At 43.4% G+C, this 16,213-nt stretch overlaps 1 protein-coding gene across 3 annotated transcripts in view; it reads left to right on the top strand.

The window, feature by feature from the left end:
- Positions 1-16,213, top strand: part of bahcc1b (BAH domain and coiled-coil containing 1b) — a 63,242-nt gene that overhangs the window by 18,712 nt on the left and 28,317 nt on the right. For all 3 annotated transcript variants that reach the window (XM_086303124.1, XM_086303123.1, XM_086303121.1), the window contains one exon: positions 13,273-13,431. In XM_086303124.1, the coding sequence (XP_086159250.1) occupies positions 13,273-13,431 (159 nt within the window). The remainder of the gene's footprint in view (positions 1-13,272; positions 13,432-16,213) is intronic.

Genomic DNA, 16,213 nt, shown 5'->3' with positions numbered 1-16,213 from the left:
CCTCTCTTTTCAATCGATCCCCCCACCTCTTATATCCATCTCCCGTCTCTGTCTAACTCCCCACACACCCATCGCCTCCTCGCGTTGTTAGCAGACCTTCTCTCAGCGGTCCTCCTATTTCTGTCTCAATTTCAGCCTGCTTCTTCTCCCTTTTCCACATTGTCTCATTTGTTTCTCCCTTCTCTTCTCTTCCCTTTTCCTTTCCTTCCTCCTCACCTCCTCTCCCCCACCACTTGGACAGTTGTTAACGGGCCCGTCCCGGTGCTACTCGGCCCGTGGCCAACTCACTAAATCAGAAACGTTTGGAGGATTTGGCAAGAGGGAGTGAGAGCTCAGTGAGGCGCCTTTGAAGTCAGAGAAACGAGAGAAAAATGACATTTTAAACAGCCCGCAAAACACAAGGCTAAAACAGCTTCTTACTCTGTACAGGAAGACGGGGGCTTTGTATGTGTGAGTGAGTGTGTGTGTGTGTGCACGTGCATAAAAAACAATATAAGTTGTTCGTCGTTGTGGCTCTTATTCGTGACATGACTGCATGAAAAAAGTCACCACATATGTGCAAAGAAAGTGTGCAGATGCTGTAATTCCCAGCTATTTTATGGCCTCTCTCCTCTTCAGAGGGGTCAAGGCAGTTCCCTATTTACGCAACATGACAGGGAGGTGACATCACTTAGCAGGGGGACAGACATGATGTCACAGTCTCAGTGGATCCACAGGTCTGCACCCCCTGAAAAAGCAGTGTTGCAAGCACCACGGCAAGGTAACCCTTATCAGAACGGCTACGGACACCTGAGACAGGCCTCTGCTTTTACCCTGTCTCGGGGTCACATTTTGCCTGACTCATCGTCACTTGAGCTGACTCGTTTGACTCAGCCCGGGCCCTTTCCTCAGCTGTTGTGTTTTGCTTCTCCACTCGATTCATTTCAGCTCTGTTTGGCTCATTCATATTGTAATGGCCTCCATTCAGGCGGGTCTATGTCCAGTTTGTTTTGCTGTCAGGGCTTTAGATGGATGGCGGTGGCCCGAGGTTCATCTGGAGGTGAGGTTAAAGGAGGCAGAGCGGTCGGCCTGCCGCCTGAATGCAGGACCCTTCAGTGTTTTTCAAGAGTCAAACTGCTGCTGTCATACAGATTGAGCAGATTTAGTATTTGGTGTGAAATACAGCTAATGTGCTCCTAAACAGGAAATAGGTACATATTTGTGTGTGTGTGTGTGTGTGCATGATTGTGAAGGAGGAAGAGAGTAAGAAAAAGAGAGAAGCAGCTGTGTGGAACAGCATGGATCGTTACACAGTGACACACATGAAAGCATTAAGTATATTCAGGAGCCTTTGTTGAATATACATGGAGCTGTGTGCAGCTTTGTGTGTGTGTGTGTGTGTGTGTGTGTGTGTGTGTGTGTGTGTGTGTGTGTGTGTGATGGGAGAGGGAGTATCCTCTCCCATGCTCTTGCCCGAGCTGAGAGTAGTGAGAAAGAAAACAAGAGTGAGAGAGAGCAAGGAGGAGGGAAAAAAAGATCCGTCATCAGTCATTCATGGCTAATCAGTCTCGTGGGACGTGCACAGTACACACACACACACACACACACACACACACACACACACACACACACACACACACACACAGTGCCAAGGCCCTAATCCTACAGGGACTGCTCGTGCCTCTGTGTGTGCCTGTCTAAATTTTGGATCCAGGCTGATTAAAAGCAAGCTCTCCCTTTTTTTCCCCTTTTCTTCCCTTTTTTTTTGCACGTTTCTCTCTCTCTACCTCCACTTCCCTCTCCTTCTCTTCCTGTCTCCTCTCCTCTGCATCTTTGATTGCCGGTAAAGTGTCTCTTCTCTTTCTCTCTGTTTTTCTCTCTTGTCTCTTTAATAACCACCTACTGTCTTTTCCGGTCGTTTTGATGTGTGTTTTTGTAATGTTTGGAAGCATGCATGCATGCATAATACAAGGACTTCTTTGTGTGCGGATGCTCACATACGTATGGCTTTTTTTTCTCTTTTTTTGCTTTTTTGCTCTCCATGTGTACGCGTCTGTATGAATGTGTTGCTTTCTCAGAAGCTCCCAGTGCTGGCCTCGCTGCGTTTTATCATTTTGCTTAACTTGTGCAGGCTCTGTCTTTTTTCAAATCAAATAAACGTTAGTGGAACAGATATTAACGTTGCATCCAAAGCTAGACTACAAAATACTCAATACAATTCTGTTCAGAAGGGCAGAAAAGAAAAATTAGAAATAAGACATATATCTTAAATAGTATAATCCTACATATTTCTATATATTTTTATATATATAAAAGAAAGCGTGAGAACAAAGAAGCAGCCCTGTGTTTTCTTTTCAGTTGTGGCATACTGATTTATTTTGCTGCTCGGAAGGCTGCAGTTATGCCAGGATGTTTACCTTTTTTTCTGATAGGGGATTTCTCAACATGCAATGTGACGTTGAGTTTGGTGTGAAAATTCTTCTTTTAAGTCTGTGCAGTTTTGGGCATTCAGGGAAACAGTGAAGCGCTGAAGACACGACATGGCTTATAGCCTGGATTTATCTTTTTCTTTTTTTATTGTGATGTGAGAAATTATTCAGTGTTTTCTTGCAAAGAGGATTTTTTTTGCACCATCTTAAAAACAATTTAGCAAAATGAGCATTTTTTTTTAATTATTATTATTCTTTTAAAAACAGCATTGTTCATTTGGTTTCCTTTTACTAAAGCGTTATAGGCATTTCTGTCAAAACAAGGTAACATCAATTCATCACCTTAACACTATGCACAGTGATGCTCTGTCATTCTCAAAGGTCCAGTCTGGTCTAGGAAAAAACCCAAGTATTGCTAAAAAAACCCCCTCAAAATTCCATGTATAACAGCTAAGAAATAATTAATTGGAGCAATCCAATAGCCGAGTGCTCAGGGGACATCCCAACTGAACATGCACCCCCCTGAGCATTGGATTCCTGGTTAATAATCCCAGTGGGATGATTATTTCCTGGATGTCATACCTGTACTCTCTCTTCTGCATATTCAGTTTTTTTCTTAAAACAAACAAGCAAATCATAAAAAAAGGTTTTTATTATTCACAGATTTGTTGCAAATTATACCTGAACAAAACTGCATTATTTGGGTGAACAGCAATAGGCATGTCTACATTATCCCAGAACAATAAATAACAGTATTTTTTCAGATCTAACTATCAGTTTCATTGTAGATTATCAGAAAAATCCATGGTAGTCTAAAACCTTAAGGTATGTCATTTAAGATCAGGTAAGACAGAATAAAGTCCAAATTTAGGGTGAAATGTAACCTAATAAATTTGACATTTTTGTTTTACAATTAACAAATTAAGACTTGAACTCTTTCAGCTCTGTGTTTCATTAAAATGTTGATGATTGATGGGCAGATGTTATTCATTTAATCTGCACATCTGCGAGTTATTATTTGCTGTTGTGGAGAGACACATTTAAAAAGTGCACTTTAAATCTGTGTACATTTTAATCTCATAACATTTCAAGCGTGTTTTTCCTGACGTTGGGGATCTTTATTGGTTATTGTTATTTTTAGAGATTTGTCTGTGATACGTTCATAAATAACATATGAAAGCTGAAGTGATTGGACTCTTGATAAGGATTTTTCGTTTTTAAATATCTGAATCGTTTTTAAGCAAATGCCAAATATTGGCACGTAAGGATTTTCTGCTTCTTTTTGCATTACCAATTAAATTTGAAGCTTGAAGGTTTTGGCTGCTGGTTGGAGAAAGCAAACAAAACAGTTTTCCCACAGTACGAGACAAATCAAAAAAATCTGGCAACCTAATTGATGACAATAATAATCAATAGACTCTCTAATCTGAGGTTTCTTCCCTTTGGTTTTTTTCTACCTTCATGAGTGTCTTCATCTTTCCTTAATGTTTATATTTCCCCCCTCCCCCTCTTCCTCTTCATTTCTTCTCTGTGGATCGCTCTAATAATCTTTTATTCCTGTGTAAATATTACAGCAATGAGGGAATATAAAGAATGGAAAAGCCGTGCTGAAATAAGGTCAGACTGGGTTATTCTCACCTGCTTTCTCTCTCTCTCTGTGTCGCTCACTCTCTCCCTCGCAGACTCCCACCCTTCTCGCTCGCCCCATCCTCTCCTCTTCCTATCTTGTTGTCTCTCTCCCTCTCTCTCCCTCGCATTTGCCGTCTGCTGATCCCGCTCCTCTCTCGGCATTCAGTCTCCTCTCTCCCTCTCTCACACACAAACACACACTGACTTTCTGACGCCCACACACACACATGCGTGCATTCATTCAGTATACTTTGCAGACACGAGCGTACGCACATGCACATATACACACAATGACACCTGCACGTCGAGTCGTTGAGGGTCTAATTTAAGTAAAGTGCTTCTCTAGGAACCACAACCCCTCAACTCATGATGATGGAGGGTGATACGGCACACCAGAGTCGAACACACACACACACACACACACACACACACACACACACACACACACACACACACACACACACACACACACACACACACACACACACACACACATAGTTGCGCAGACACATTTCCTCCAGTGATACTGGGATATGAGTCTCAGTGGTGTAGGACTGAGGAGAGCTCTGCAGATGGCTTGCAAGTAGCATATTTCAAAAAATAATGTGATACTTGATCCCTGCTGGGAAATTCACCTTTTTCTGGGCTGCTGGCAAGATCTGACTTTAGGGTCAGTCAAAGCACTGGCGGTAGCAGGTAGGGATTCAGTGTCTCGCCAAAGGACACTTCAGTAGGGTGGATGCTTGCTGACATGGATGTGGTTAAATCTGGGTCTGCTGGTTAAAGGATGCTGTCTTCCCCTCTGCAGCCGTCCTCCTGCTTCGCTTCTGCTGCGTAGGTGTGTTTGTTTCCACTGGAGTCTGTGCTAACTTTAGATGAAGCGGGATTGTGCTGCACTCCTGCTACAAATCTCAGGCTGCGATCTGTAACCTTCATAGTAACATAAATAGATTCAAGTCTTAACTTCAGCCTAAGATAAAAGGAAGAGTATTTGACATGGCTTACATTTATTTCTACATCACTTAAAATAACTAGAAGCTTTTCCTTCTCTTAAGTATTTTTTTTCCACATTTAAAACCAGCTGTATACTTTGAAGTAAGATTTTGTTACTGATTTTAGATCACACTTGCTAGTATTTCCTGTAAATTAGAAATTTCTTTTTTTGATTGGGGACAGAGCTGTGGTATATTATGAATTCTTTAATGATCACAAGCAAGTGTAGATACCACAATCAGGGTTATTTACACATCCTCTGGAAGATATTAAGCAATAAAAGCTTGCACGTGGAGTCATGTGTGTATCTGGCTTCCTAAAAATGTTAAGTCGATAAACTAAATATATATATAAATATATTTTTCTGCAAAAGAAATGCTCTGCTCTCATCAGCAGCTCATTATTTGTCCTTATATATAAATAAAGGTATACTAAACAGCCAAAACAATAAGCGCAAAGAGGCTAAAAGGGGAGTTTTGAGCCTCCCCTTTCATCTACAAGCCGCATAGGATGCATTGTTAATGTACAATACTGAGTGCTTCAGAGGATCTAATACAATCTAAATACTGACCTGTTGCCTCGCACAGCTTTGACACATTGTTTACTTAAGGTTGGGTTTCAATCATATTTGTAATCATAAATTACTGTTGATAAGTAATAGGGCTGCGGCACCAAACCACAAGTGTTTATTAAGGGCAGCGTCTTAATGTGTTTTATAAGGAGTGAGTATAAAGCGCTAGGTGTCAGAATTTAATTGTGTCTTAACTTCAGCAGATCGCATGATTGGATATGACTTGATACGAAGAAACACACTCTGCTCTCAGCTCACGGTGCTGTGTTTTCTGTTAGACTCACTCTTCCTGGCGTCTTGACCCCCAGGTGTATTTAATCCGCACACAGGTCCATGCAGCTTCGAATCATTATAGCCTGTGTATGTGAATGTGTGTGTGTGTTTGCTGTGGCTGGAGGCTGAATGGACCACAGAGGCGTGGCACGGGCATGTCAGACTGGATGACGACCAAATCTTCCAGAACAGGCTTCTTCACTCTATACCAGAGCTGCAAAACCACTGTGGTGGTAACTGTGGGGAGTTGGGGGTGGGTTGGTGCTACATACACATCCCTGTACACGCGCGCGCACGCACACATGCGGAATTGCATTATTGACCCTCACCGCGGGCTTCCCTGAAATATCAGCAACCTTATGCTTTTGATTAGTGTATGTCTGCATGTGCCTGCACATACCATTTGTGTTTCATTCTGACCCAGGCAGCAGACCAGTCTCATATGACCCCTGTTCTCCAAATTCCCATGTTTTCCTTGGTAAAACCTGGAAAAACTTACTCTGACAGCCCCGCCGCCAAACCCTCCCCATCCACCCTGCTTCCTAAGAATCTCTCCCGTTGTGAGTTCCTGTTCTTCGAAGCCATATATGGTCCTTCCTGCAGCCGCGGGTGGGTGGGTGTGTGGCGTCCAGAAAGTCTGTGGTCAAAAGCAGGAACATTTTCCTCTTTTCTCAAAGTTTAGCGGTGCGTTTGTGGACTATGTTCGCCAATGGAAAAATCGGAACAACTCCAGAGTGTGTGCATGTGTGTGTATGTGCGTGTGTGGGGGCTGGAGCCGGGGTGGGGTAGGCAAGGTGCAACGTTTTCTTCTCATTTTTCATTTAATTCTTCCAGCTTTTGATTTCATTTAATCTTCATGGAGCAACAGCCAGCAGATTCGGTGCTTTTTCTTTTAGGATACTTGCTGTTGTTGGATGTTTAAGTACACACGTGTAGGTGCTGTGAGATAGGAATGTTGCTACAGCAGTGAATGTTCAAAGATGGTAGCGGAGAGAACGTGTGTGTATCCACGTGTGTGTGTGTGTGTGTGTGTGTGTGTGTCTGTGCGTGCGTGTGCGTGGATGGCGAGGCTCTAGTCCGCAGCCTGGGAGTCAGGCTTTGAGCAGTGCTGTTCATAGTCTGCTGATTTATACGCCTCACAGGGAAATCTCTCATTTGTAGCTCTTTCATCTCATTTTTCCCCTCCACTCTTTCTCTCTCTCTTTCCCTTTCTCTTCCTCTGTCCTTTCTCTTCTTCCCTACGTAATGTGATTCAGTGCAGCTGCTCGTCCCAGGCGACATGCCATGCTTTGCTTGCACACCCTACTCTCTCTAACATGAATGAGTCAAGAGGAATCGTTGATGAATAATAAGATAGAGCAGAAGGAAAATGCTATCTGGATCTAGTCGAGCAAAAGAACTCCTTTTCTCCCCTGAACATATTCTTTGTAAGCACCGCTTGGGCGCTTACTCACACATTGAATGTGTTTGTGACCCCAGTACCATAATGCTTTTATGGACCTGTGTGCGTGTGTGCGTGTATGTGTATGTGTGTGTGTGTGTGTGTGTGTGTGTGTGTCTAAGCGCCTTCCGCGAATGCCTTGTTTGAGTAGCCCTGTCACTTGTGCAATTCCGTGGTGTCAAAACAGATCAAAAAGGTCTGGCTTGACTCCTGGCCCTAGACACACAGACACACACACACTTAGATATACACACACATGCACATGCACACACACAGACTGAAGGCTCAGTGCCAGGGCCCTTGGTGGTTGGAGGCTTATGAAAGGGTCGGACTGACGAGAGGTTGCCAAGTGTACGGCAATAAGCGTAACAGCCAAGCTAACGAGAGTCAGAACCTCTGACACACGCGCGCACACACACACACACAAACAGACACACACAGAGTGCAGTTTCAGACTCTCGAGTTCTTTCTGCGAGTGACAGTATGTGTGTGTGTAGATGTGCATGTAGGAGAGAGTTCAGTATATCAGTGGGAGCACAGAGGCTTTTGTTAATTGGCAAATGTGACGATACAACACAAGAGGCTATTGATCTTCCATCGGATGGAGATTGATTTAACTCATCATCCTTCCAGGTGTGTGTGTGTGTGTGCATGTATCGATCACCAGCAGTCCATTCAGTGAGATGCAACAAAGAATATACCTCCATCACTTTATCTGTGTTTGCTTCTTTTACCACAGGACTTTTTTTTTCTTAACCACTTGCAACAAATCTACCTTCCTCTTCCCCTCTCTCGCTTCTCTTCTTCATCTCCCTCTTCTTCCTCTTTCGAAGAGTGAGAAATCTTGGAATGTTCTGTCCTGTTTCATGCTTTTTTTGTTGCTTTTTTCACAGTAAACTTCATCAAGCGCTCTTCAGTAGCTGCCGAAGCACACAAAAGAGGCTGCAGAGTTATATCTTTTCTCACTTTTAAGCATTTTCAGCTGAATTGACACATTATATTGCATATAGTGTAACTTAATTGGTTTAACAAATGCCAAAGCAGATCTTTTTATAACGTAAAAAAGAGAAAATAACCTTGATGTTTTGGCCGCATTCCTTCATCAGACACTTGCTTTGGAATTCTCCATGAAAGGCTCTATGATGTTATTGTTTCTAAACATGACTGCCAAGGTTTTTAAGTAGGCCTGATTGGTTGATCCTTGATTAAAGCAGTCACGAGTTCACCTTTTTTATTTCCGAAAAAAAAGGGCATTTTCATTACATTCCTCTTGGTAGCGTTTAAAGGTTCCCCCCCTTAAATAGGCCCATACGATCACTCTCACTAGCAACTGTGTTCTCATTTTTAAGTTCCGTTTCTGTCATTCTTTATGTTTATATATATATATTTGTGTGTGTGTGTGTGTGTGTGTGTGTGTGTGTGTGTGTGTGTGTGTGTGTGTGTGTGTGTGTGTGTGTGTGTGTGTAATTTAATTTTTTGGGCCCCATGTTATCCACGAGAATACCAGAAATATGCCAAGCCACAAAAACCTGCCCAGAAAAGTAAGGCGCATATCCAGCCCCTTTTTTTCTAAAACAGTGTTTAAGTGTTTTTGAGTGGATTTTCCCCTCAGCAAATCACATTACAGTCAATCATGAATAAACTGAAGCAGATTTTGCTCACTGTAAGTACAGCTGCCTGTATTACTGTGAATCGAAGCTGATTTTTATTACTTTGGATTGTCAACATCGGAGGATTCGCTGGCTGTGTGTTTATACACTTTTCCAAGTTACAATGCCAACTCGGAAAAAAATGGGAGGGATACGAATATGTTTTTCTACTTTAATTACTGCCATGGAGACTTCATGTAGCTATCTACTTGGTTGGGGACTTCTATATGTGGCAAATAACACATGCAAACACAGAGATAGGTGGTATACAATCCTAGTATCACTGGGGGTCACAATGAATATTTGAATAAATGGATATTTGCAGCTGATCAGAAGATTAAAAGCACTGATGAGTAGCGTCTACGCTCCTTCATCGGCTGAGGCTAATTCAGCATATTTGCATTTGTCTATTGGTGTTTCTGTTGAGAAAAAAGGGGAAACTCCAAGTGGATGCAGCGGTGACAGATGGAAAGGGAATGTGTGGATCAGGATAAAACAAAGGCGGAAACGCAGGCCAGGAGGAGAGGAAGAAGGGGAGGAGAAAAGAGAAACAGGGACAGAAATGAGGTTTATGTTAGTGGCTGGCCTCTGAGATGATTTTCCATATCAGCAGGCCAGAGAGACAGAGTGGGCAAATATGATTTTCTCCTCAACTCAACCAACAGAAAACAGACAGAGAGGGTCAGGAGTCAGGTGACAGGAAAAGGGAAAAAGGGGGGAAAAGACGAGAAAAATGAAAGTAATGAGTAAATGGAAAAAAGATGGAGAGATGGGGGAAGGGCAGAGATCTGATAGGGGTTAGACATTAAAGAACAGCTGTGGGAAGAAAGTCAGGAAGGAATGCAAAGTATTTACATTGCTAAACTTAAATCACAGCACTACTATTTGAAATAGTCGCCTAAGCTTCTTTTTCATTCAATGCAATTTTATTTTGTGGCCAAGATTTGTGTTTCTTTTTAAAAACCCCATTGCTCATGTGAAAGTTGTCTTTCTTTTCTATCGTCTGTTGCACTAGACTTGATACAGGTAGCGTTATGTGTGCATCAGTGTGTATTTGACGTGTCAGTGTCAGTATACGTTTGTGCGAGAGTCTGCATTGCCAGGGGCCTTGAGAGCAGCCTTACACGAGCTGTGTTTTATTATGACTGGCTGAAAAGGCCGCTGATCTACATTTGTACAAGAGAGGATTTGGAGGGAGGAGGGGTGGGGGGGAGAAAAAGAAAACACTGCAACGATCTGCTGTGAGAGAGGAGAGCGTGCGCGAGAGGAGGGGGGAAGAGAATAGGGGAAGATGGAAAATGAAAGTCTCGAGTGTCTTTTTCGTTTCCTACAAATTTATTATGACTACAGAGGCTGCGGATATCAAAAGCAAAAGATGGAAAGATTTCGACTTTTAAATATTCTGGCTTGTGTGTGTGTTTGTCTTGATCACTGTGTGTGTGTGCGTGTGTGTTCTGATGCTTGGGATCCAGCTGTATAAATACACACACACACACACACACACACACACACACACACACACACACACACACACACACACAGATTTGTCTTTTAATACTCGCTGCTACCCCATCTTGCTCTTGACTTATCCCAATACCCTCCCTCTTGCATATGTGTGTGTGTGTCAGAGACAGATTGGCAGACAGCTAAAGGCACTTGTGGTTGTGGTTGTTAGGGCATCGGGACGTCGTTGAGGTGAAGGTACTGTACGCGTGTGTTCCTGTGTGTGTGTGTGTGTGTGTGTGACTCAGATGTGGACTGTTGTGGTAATTGCCTCTGATGCGACGCAGCGTTTATGAGTAACGACCCAACCCACCACCTCTCTCTCGCCCTCTCTTTTTCTCTCTCTCTCAATCCCGTGACTAATTACCTGATTCCCTGTGGATTTGTTTCCTCCTTCCCCTACAACTGTTCAGTTTGTTCCACTAAATGAGAGCATGCTGATGAGCCAAACTGAACTGAGTCTTCTTGCTCAGTTTGCCGAAACTGTTACAGCATGAGATTAGACTTGCACTCAGTTCCGTGCAAGAGCTGAACTTGGTTGTGACCCCGTGTGATGGTTTATGAATGATCAAATCTTTTGAAGGTGCAGAGCAGGCCCAGCCGACCAAATATGTGACCGCAAGAGCAGACTCGTGCTAAGACATGAGATCGAGTTCTATAAATACTGTACCTCTGGTTTGTCTCTTGTTGATTCTTTTACTAGTGTAGGAAACTTGAGTTTAGGAATCTCTTGGGAAGTTGGATTTGCATCTTTGTTCGATTTTTCTGCGAGGAGTTGCAGTGAGTCGGCGACATGTCATTTCAGCAGTTTTTGCAAACCGGTGTTTTACTTGTAACTACCTAATGACTTCTATCCCGCCACTTTATCCCTTTAACACTGATTCTATGCTGGACTCGTTGCCAACCGTCGACTTACAGCTCAGTACATGATAACGGGATTCTCACGTTACGTCAGCAGTGCACACACGTGGCAAAGATGGAATTATGCCTTAGCTTGTAGGCAGCTATTCAACAGGGGAAGGCTCAGGTAATTGCGAGGTTAATTTGTTTATGCTAGCACATATAACACCACCTCACGATGATTCGAGTCAGCTAACCAGTTTTTTTTAAATGTTATATCTTAAAATTCTCGTTCATGTTTGTACTTGAATGGTGCTTGTTCTGATCACAAGTGGTGAATGTAGCTTAGCTAAAAATTTAAGCTAAGCTACAAGCTAACCTAAGTGCCTCAAACTAGCTTGCTTCTAATGGCCACCAGGAGTTGACTGTATAGAAGTTCATGAGAATATGAATTTGCTGCTCACGTGATCTCTTAACTTAGTACACACTTTGTGGATGAGTTTATGATCTTGGTTGCTAGTTTTAAGTTTTACTGAATACAACGCAATGTGCGGTTTGTAAATTATGTCCCCTCTTAGAGTCAGAAAGGAGGACAAAGCAGCATGTGCTTTAGGGTGGCTGTCTTATGCTTGACCTGTCTTTATGCAATGAACGTGCAACGTCCTTTGGTTTCTCAGTCGCATCCCACCTCGTTTGTCAGATCTGATCTCAGAAGAACAAGAGAATGCGTCAATATTTCTCACTGTACTTCACTCACCAGCGGCTAAGTCCACTTTCTATTTGCAGCCTATGGTTCTGATTCACACAGGAACAACCAGTGGAAACGCTACATTACCACATCTTCTATGTTGACCACGTGATGCACATCTACACCAAAAAAAAGCTTTGGCATAATAGGAACAGGCGTAAATAAATTAATACATTCACACAGTTGTGTGATTATTTTACCCCAATCATACGTGGTGAGATAAGAAGTCAGACCGCACTACAAGCCATGGTTATTGTGGTGCCTTTATTTGCATATTTTGTAGAGACTTTAGCATGTATGTTTGTGTTCGTGTTGTAATTAAATGTATATATTTAGCACTTTGGGCTAAAAAAGATCAGAAGTAATATTAACACAGTTTGCAGGGCTCAACTCTCGGGGTTTGTATTTGAGTAAAAGATTTAGGGGGTAAGAAAATGTTTAGGTGTCACATCAGGGGGCTGGTTTTTCATGCAAGGTCAGCTTAAATTCAGTAAGTGGGGCTTCACAGTCACTTGTGTTAGGCGTTAACGCTTTTTAAAAATTCTCTCCACCAGTGGGAATTAGGCACAACACCACTTCAACCTTGCAATCTTTTATTTTATATCTCGTCTTTCACTCTGCTACATGATAGCTATTTGAAGAATAACAGCTAAAATTGCCTCCCGGTGGCCCGAGTAGTTCAGCTGTCTCGGTTTGTCATTTGATGCTAATTCTGGCTAAGACCTGGCATCAAAGTAATGAAAATCATCTAAGGTTAAAGGTATCATCTTTGATTAAAAAAAATAGTTTAATGTCACATTCATGCCTGAGACCCCCATTCTATACCCATGAAGATCAAAATGGAATTCCTGAAGGTTTTTAGTGATTGTAGTTTTAAAGAAAAAAAAAAAGATCTGTGTGTCACATGGTAAGAGGAAAAAATAATCAAAATTGGAGGACTTCCATCTGCAGTGCGAATGTAGCCTGAGGGGATTAATTTCTCCTGGGCAGGTCAAAAATGAGTGTTATTATTATTTTTCTCAGCAGTAGTCAGTGATATTAATATGTCTGCAACAAACTACATCTCTTTCTTTGCACAAGGTAAAATCAAAGGCGTTCTCAAGTGATTTACAGTCGCGTGTGCTCATTGGCACCATAGCAGAGTCCCCATGACTCCCCTTCCCCCATTTATTCCCCTATCATTTCTCTAACCTCCAGGCCCTCTCTGTGTCCCTCAGGTGCCTCCTTCATGGGTTCATTCCTGGCTAGCAGCCTCGGGTCCCCGTCCTCCCACCCCACTCACCCCTCAGGACCTGCTGCCTCCCCTTCTTCCCCCTCCTTCAGGTCTGGACCCCATTCAAGCGCTTCCCCTATCTGGTACCCACATTCGCATGAAGGTAAGTTTCACACACACACACACACACACACACACACACACACACACACACACACATGCACACACAGGAAGCAGCGCAGAGAACTTGGGTCTCTGGTTAATCCAGGGTCTTGGTTTGGGATTAGATTGTGATGGAGCCATTAAGTGGTTTAACCAACACTGAGCCAAGGCCAAACACGTGCAGCAGTGATGCCTTAGATGATGCTACTTATGGAAACACACACACACTTCTTGTTCTGTTTGATAGCAAGCATGCGGTTTTGTGTTTGTGGCTGCTTTCTAGTTCACCATGTTCAAGCACCGTGTCAAAAACTGATGAGCAACCAAAATATTTCCCTTCTCTCTGGCCCCAACCCATAAAACAGGCCTCACATGCACGCTCAAACCTCAACACAGCGTAAAAATAATGTTACAATCAGAAATTATTTAATAAAATTCTTCAGGCTTTCACCCCTCCTCTCTTTTAGGAGGGTGACCCCACACCCGGTAAACACACATAATCACACACTGAAACTCACCCCCATTTCCAGCATCCTCTCCCTTTCCACAACCCCTCCCCCTTCTGACCGCAGCCCCACCCTCAGGGCCCCTTCTGGGCTAACCGACCTCCAACGGCCCCCTTCCTGATCAGACACACACACACAAAATGTGCGCATCCACACGCATCATGTCCTCTTTTCGACTGTTAACCATTTGTGGTGAAAGACTGAGCTTGACTTAGTTATCTGTCCCTTTCAGGTATGTGTATGCATGCTGTTCCTGTGTGTGTGTGTGTGTGTGTGTGTGTGTGTGTGTGTGTGTGTGTGTGTGTGTGTGTGTGTGTGTGTGTGTGTGTGTGTGTGTGTGTGAGAGAGAGACAGACAGAGAGAGAAAACGAGACAGAAAGAGCGAGGATTTCTCTTTTTGACAGTGAGATGGGTCAAAGAGATAACTTCAACAGAAAGACAGTTTCCGCCACAGGCTGCGTTTCTTAACTGACTGAAAACGGCCAGAATCAGGATTTCACGTTTCACTACCTTTTCACTAACTGATCGCTGGTAAACAGTAACACACACAGTGATGTCCCCTCACACCACTGCAGATGAATTAAACAAACAGCCGGTGCTGATGTCGATATCATAAAAAGCAGTGACATTTAACCAGCTATCTGACACATGCAATTATAATTTTTTCACTGCATTTGAACACTTTTAGCACGTGCATTTAATGAAAACAATAGACTGTGTACCATTCGGGTATGGCTGTTCTACTATCCTGATCTTGTCGTTGCTGAGTCATGGATTTCAAAGCCCATTGTGTATGTAGTACACCTGCACTATTCCTGCCAAGACAAGTCAAAACGCCTACTGTAAAAAAAAAAAAAAAAAAAAAGGCCTCCTCTGACTCACTTTACCTGCCAGTGATGCCACTAACTACTTGAGCAAACAATAGCAAGCTCATACATTTGTCACTTTAATTGCCTCTAACCCTTACCTTTAATCACTCTGAACCAGGAGAGTAAAGAAAGCAAGCTCGGCAAAGCAAAAAACATCCCCTTCCCTTCCTTGTCACACCCTGCTGGCGACCAAGTGTACAAACACCGAAATTTAATTTGGACAAACATGCCGCCTGTCACTCACGCTGGTGGTACACTTCTCCACTCTGCCCTGAGTTTATGTTTTAAACACTAGACAAACTCGCAAGAGCTGGGTTTTTACCTTAAGGAACTTCTCCCGGTGCCTCTAAAGACTTTTGTCTGTAACGACTGCCTCACTCTCAGCTCGTCTAGCTGCGAAAGGACTGCAGTTGAGCCCTAAAAGTGAGCCCCGTGTGAGCTTCTGTCTTAGTTCAGATTCATAGAAAGAGTCAGAGGCAGGACCTGAACGGAGCAGCAGTGAAAGGAGGCTAAGAATGTGTGTGCGTATCAGACGTATTTTGTGTGTGTGTGTGGCTCAGCTTTGATGTTTGAGCACACACACTTACGCAGGAGTGCACGCACCCACATGCACAAACACGCGCACACACACTACAAATGATTGTTTTTAAGAATTCAAGCCAGGGAGCTCCGGTAGGCGGTCTGCCAGCTGGCCGGAGTCCAGAGAGTGGAGCGTAGCCAGCACGGAGAGAAGAAACCTGGCCGATACACACACACACACACACACACACACACACACACACACACACACACACACACACACACACACACACACACACACACACAAAACTGACACACATAAAGTCACAGATGAGACATATTACCTCACACCCACACCAATACACACAGACACTATTATAGCCCCTTGTGCGCTTGTTTTCTCCTCTCCACATCTATCCTTGTTTTTTTCTGTCATTTCTCACAAGCTCATCTCCTTACTTCCCCTTCCACGTCCTCTCATCTTCACCATCTATAAGTCCTCCACTTCCCTTTGACACCCCCCCACCCCCCCCACCCCACACACACACATTCCCCTCTCCTCTCACCATACGCCTCACAGCAGCACCAGATTGGGGGGCTTTTCATATCGACAGCTCTGTTTGTCTGGTGTCTTTTTTTTGTCTCCCTGTTCATTCAGTTGCTCACCTTTCCTCCCTCCCTTTTTTCCTTTCCTCTTGCTTTTTATTCCTCATCTAATTTTTTGCCACTCTGCCCCTCTGCTGTCTTTATTCCCTTCGCTCTTGTTTCTCATCCCTCCCACCCCTCCTGAGTTTTATCACTCGTCATTACCCGGGGGATTGCCCTTAGATGGCTGATAGAGCCTTTTGGCTAATTGTTGCCATTTAGATTCACTGGTTGTTAACCAGTC

This window comes from Aulonocara sp. 'chitande type north' Nkhata Bay, linkage group LG8, assembly GCF_057382095.1.
Source record: "Aulonocara sp. 'chitande type north' Nkhata Bay isolate Kocher_YH1m ecotype deep benthic linkage group LG8, A_spYH_male_GT1.1, whole genome shotgun sequence".
NCBI lineage: Eukaryota > Metazoa > Chordata > Actinopteri > Cichliformes > Cichlidae > Aulonocara > Aulonocara sp. 'chitande type north' Nkhata Bay.
This window is presented reverse-complemented; position numbering and strand designations above follow the sequence as displayed.